At 46.1% G+C, this 4,216-nt stretch overlaps 2 protein-coding genes across 2 annotated transcripts; both read right to left on the bottom strand.

The window, feature by feature from the left end:
* Nucleotides 1-853: 853 nt before the first annotated feature.
* Nucleotides 854-1,235, bottom strand: LOC134936338 (histone H4). Its single transcript, XM_063931346.1, has one exon. It carries the CDS (start codon nucleotides 1,223-1,225, stop codon nucleotides 914-916), a length of 312 nt encoding a protein of 103 aa, XP_063787416.1. The 5' UTR covers nucleotides 1,226-1,235; the 3' UTR covers nucleotides 854-913.
* Nucleotides 1,236-2,318: 1,083 nt separating this feature from the next.
* On the bottom strand, nucleotides 2,319-3,917 carry LOC134936334 (histone H3). The gene has a single exon (XM_063931342.1). It carries the CDS (start codon nucleotides 3,865-3,867, stop codon nucleotides 3,457-3,459), a length of 411 nt encoding a protein of 136 aa, XP_063787412.1. The 5' UTR covers nucleotides 3,868-3,917; the 3' UTR covers nucleotides 2,319-3,456.
* Between the last annotated feature and the right edge of the window lie 299 nt (nucleotides 3,918-4,216).

The raw sequence follows: 4,216 nt of genomic DNA, 5'->3' as shown, positions 1-4,216 counted from the left end.
ACAGTCTGGTGTAAGGAACAGCACCGCGTGTTCTGCACGCCATTCCCGGTGATGTACAGACTGCGAGGTACCCGGACAAGGTATAATTGTTTGCTACAAAAAAAAAATGCCTCCCTTGAAAATACAGCCTGTTCCTATAGCTCGTTTCTGGATTAATGTAGGAGACCCTTAAATTAGTTAATTAACGTTCAAAGCCTGCAGGACCCCTCTATGGACTAGGCGGCGGGTGGCAGGCTGTGTGGTGCCCTGGATGATATGTAGTCCTGCAGCGCTTGGTGCCTCCTTTCCCGAGCCCCTTACCTCTCCCAGGCATTGTCCCCCCAAAAAATGAATTATGTAACCTGGCTGCTTTCATCAAATTTGCATATAAGCTGAGCTGCGCTGATTGGTAGAAGTAAGCATGTCCCCCTCCACCGATTGGTTTAAAGAAGAGCGGATACATTTTTCAAAAACTCCGCCGATAAGCTAAGCTGTAAGAGAACATGGATTTCCTAGTGAATACTTAGTTTGTCCTTCATAAAAAAAAACTTGTGTCCAACAGCTTAGAACTAGTCAGCCACCGACAGTGTGTTGTGCCATCTTCGAAACAAAGGATCATGGCGGTACCTCTAGGACAAATCTACTCACGTCTCACCCACTGCAAGAATTCATAAACATTACTCATTAGTAGTGGCCAGCTTGGGCATAAGCTCACTAAAATACTGGCCCGGTCCTTTCATCATCACTCCAAATAAAGACAGCAACCACTAGCGGTGTGCCTAATGTGAGGGAACGATTAAGTACTAGGACCCGGCTTATAGTCAGAGTACAGCACTACACAGAGACGTTGGGTTACAGATCTTTCGTAGAAGAGATGGGCGGCCCTGAAAAGGGCCTTTGTGTGCGGGTGATGGTATTAGATGCGCCTCGGTGTTTAGCCTCCGAAGCCATACAGAGTGCGGCCCTGGCGCTTGAGAGCATAGACCACATCCATAGCGGTGACCGTCTTCCTCTTGGCGTGCTCGGTGTAGGTGACGGCGTCCCGGATCACGTTCTCCAGAAACACCTTCAGCACCCCGCGGGTCTCCTCGTAGATGAGGCCGGAGATACGCTTCACGCCTCCTCTCCGGGCAAGGCGGCGGATGGCAGGCTTGGTGATGCCCTGGATGTTGTCCCGCAGCACCTTCCTATGGCGCTTAGCGCCTCCTTTTCCGAGCCCCTTACCTCCTTTACCTCTTCCAGACATTATTCAATAGCTAACGACAAAGAAATATGAGGCAACCCATTTTCGGTTGCTCTTTAGAAAGAGATAAGCGGACCTGATGGGTGACTGAGCACTTTGAGAGGCGGAGTCATGGCTATAATTAGATGTTAAAAAGTCACTGCCTTACCATCAGATTAGGGGCATAAAATGTATACGCAATATAAAGTTACACTTATCTAAGATCTTTTTTCCCATACAATTCCTGTACTTGGTACAACATAATATTCAACCTAAGATACAATGTAATATTATCCATACTGAGTCCCATTCTTATCAACGTCCCAACATTTGATATAAGGCTCATAACAGATGATATAGATGACGACTGAGAAATAGCAAATCAGAAAAAATGAAATGTCATAAATATAGGACAGCATAAAGTATAATATATATATATATATATATATATATATATATATATATATATTAGCACTGCACTATAATTTATTTTATATAATAGATTACTTTATTTAGCACACTGTTGTTCATAGACTTATTTTTATTGAAGTAAAAAAAAAAAAAAACATTTAGAATTTAACCGTTTTAATATCCATTATTATATATTGTCCAGATAAATAATAGGTATATAATAAGTGACTTGCACAACCTCATTGGGATTGGAGGATGAAAATTCAAAATGGACCAATGAGTCGAACAGATTTCGGCGGGACAAAACAAAATCACTCCAATGACATGCCGCTTCTGGCTGGTCAGTGTAACGTCTGTCCCGGGCTCGGTCTGAGTGTCAGCTCTGCGCTTCGGTCTCTCTTCTCCCTGTAATAATGAGCGCCGCTGATACTGCACTCAGCCAGTCCCGCTCCGGAACACTGCTGCTCAGCCACCCCCTGTATCTCTGTTACTATAGGGAGCACAGCTGGCACGTGTACCTAAGCCAGCATTGTATTGTGCGATCATAAAGATCTCCTTTCATTAAATGCAGCTAAACGGAACCTGATGTCTTATAATGGATTCGGTGCAATATACCTGCAGTGATACCGGAGATTGGATCCCGGTGTTACACGTGCAGTGATACAGTAACAATAGCATTCTACACAGGGCATCTTGAAAGACAAACAACCTTTTAGCAACTGTGTTTATAGGAGATTCAAAGTGATACGAACAACGGGACCAATTGCTACAATCTACTGATACTTTGTAACATTGGAATAAGATACAATAATTCTCTAGTTCTGCAGCAGCTACACGGGCAGTCACTGCTCTATGGATTGCTTTATGTAAGCACTAATGCTGACATCTGTAATATGATGACTATATGACCCCGCTTTAGTTTGGAAGTGAATATACAGTTCATGGAAGCGGAGATACAATAAGGCAGATTTGCAAGTAGCACATATAATACCCATCATAGTTTCAGCCCGATTAGAGAGGAGGTGGGTGGCTCTTAGAAGAGCCTTTGTGTTGATGTGGGAGTAAGTAGCCCGCTGTTTAGCGGGAAAGGTGCGAGTATCGTACTTGGCGTTGTGCTTCTGACGGGAAGTAAATCAGACCCTTGCGTGTAACAAGCAGTAGAGCGCAGACATAACAATGTTATTTCCATAATGTTCTTTCTGCAATAGGACTTATAGCGCTAAACAAATTAAATTAATACAATACAGCACAGAAACCGTGGAGCGCAGGGAAGCTATGCAGGAGATACTAAATGGACATTTAGAGAGTGATGAGTGTGTATGAAAGATTCTAGAGCGGGGGCCTCTCGAGCTATGCGGGGATGTGAGTTCCATAGAATCGGAGCTGCACGGCTAAATGCTTGACCCCCAGATTCATTAAGGGAGGTACTAGATGTGTAGGGCAAGTTCCTCGGTAGAGGACTCTATAAAGAGCCGCCTTACAGGCATTTACTTCCATAGAAAAGTGCTCATGGAGCCTTATTAAAACGTTCCCTTACACTTGATCAACTCTAACCTTTCATGGTGAAGACTAGTAGCCCCCTGTGCCCTGACTGCACGCTGAATTGAGGAGGCTCCCGCCACTGTTCCAGGGCAGCGGCAAGCTGGAAGGAAGGTGCGGGTAATTAAGGGATATAGGCCGTGAGCTTTGTGGCTACTAACTACGAGGAGCCTGGGCAGAGCTAAAGGAGGTGGTATCCGTCCAATTAAACACCATTGTGTAACTTATGCTTCAGCTGGTTTAGAAGGATTTGGTGGCTCTGAAAAGAGCCTTTGTGTTGCTGCGTGTATAGGAGTGCCGAGTGTCTATGCCCTCTCCCCTCGGATTCTGCGGGCTAGCTGGATGTCTTTGGGCATGATGGTTACCCTCTTGGCGTGGATGGCGCACAGGTTGGTGTCCTCGAACAGCCCCACCAGATAAGCCTCACTGGCCTCTTGTAGGGCCATAACGGCAGAGCTCTGGAAGCGCAGGTCGGTCTTGAAGTCTTGGGCGATCTCACGCACCAATCGCTGGAAGGGCAGCTTGCGGATCAGCAGCTCGGTGGATTTCTGGTAGCGGCGGATCTCTCTGAGAGCAACAGTCCCGGGACGGTAGCGGTGAGGCTTCTTCACGCCGCCGGTAGCTGGGGCGCTTTTCCGAGCAGCCTTGGTTGCCAGCTGCTTGCGGGGAGCTTTACCTCCGGTAGATTTGCGGGCGGTCTGCTTGGTCCTGGCCATCTCTCCTCACGAAACACGTCTAAAGGCAAAAAAACGAATACATATAGAGAGCAGCCGCTAACATCTCTATTTATGCACTGTGCTGCGCTGTCATTGGATGAGTTAAAGGCGCCTTTCATCCTGATTGGCTTAGGCATATGCATAGTACTTTTCAAAAAGCCCTCCAAGACTTTAGGGTTTCTCCCGGGTGCGGCAACAAAATCAGTCTCCATTAGAGGTTTTATTACGTTTCAGCCAGAAGGATTGCTGTATTCCGGGAAGTCTATGCTGGCATTCTAGCCAGGGGAGACAATCAAAACACACACACACATATCAGTGATACAAGCCTCAAGTCTAAAGAGTCTTGAAA

Source organism: Pseudophryne corroboree, chromosome 6 (assembly GCF_028390025.1).
Source record: "Pseudophryne corroboree isolate aPseCor3 chromosome 6, aPseCor3.hap2, whole genome shotgun sequence".
Lineage (NCBI taxonomy): Eukaryota > Metazoa > Chordata > Amphibia > Anura > Myobatrachidae > Pseudophryne > Pseudophryne corroboree.
The sequence above is the reverse complement of the archived record's forward strand: the minus strand, read 5'-3'. Positions and strand labels throughout refer to the sequence as shown.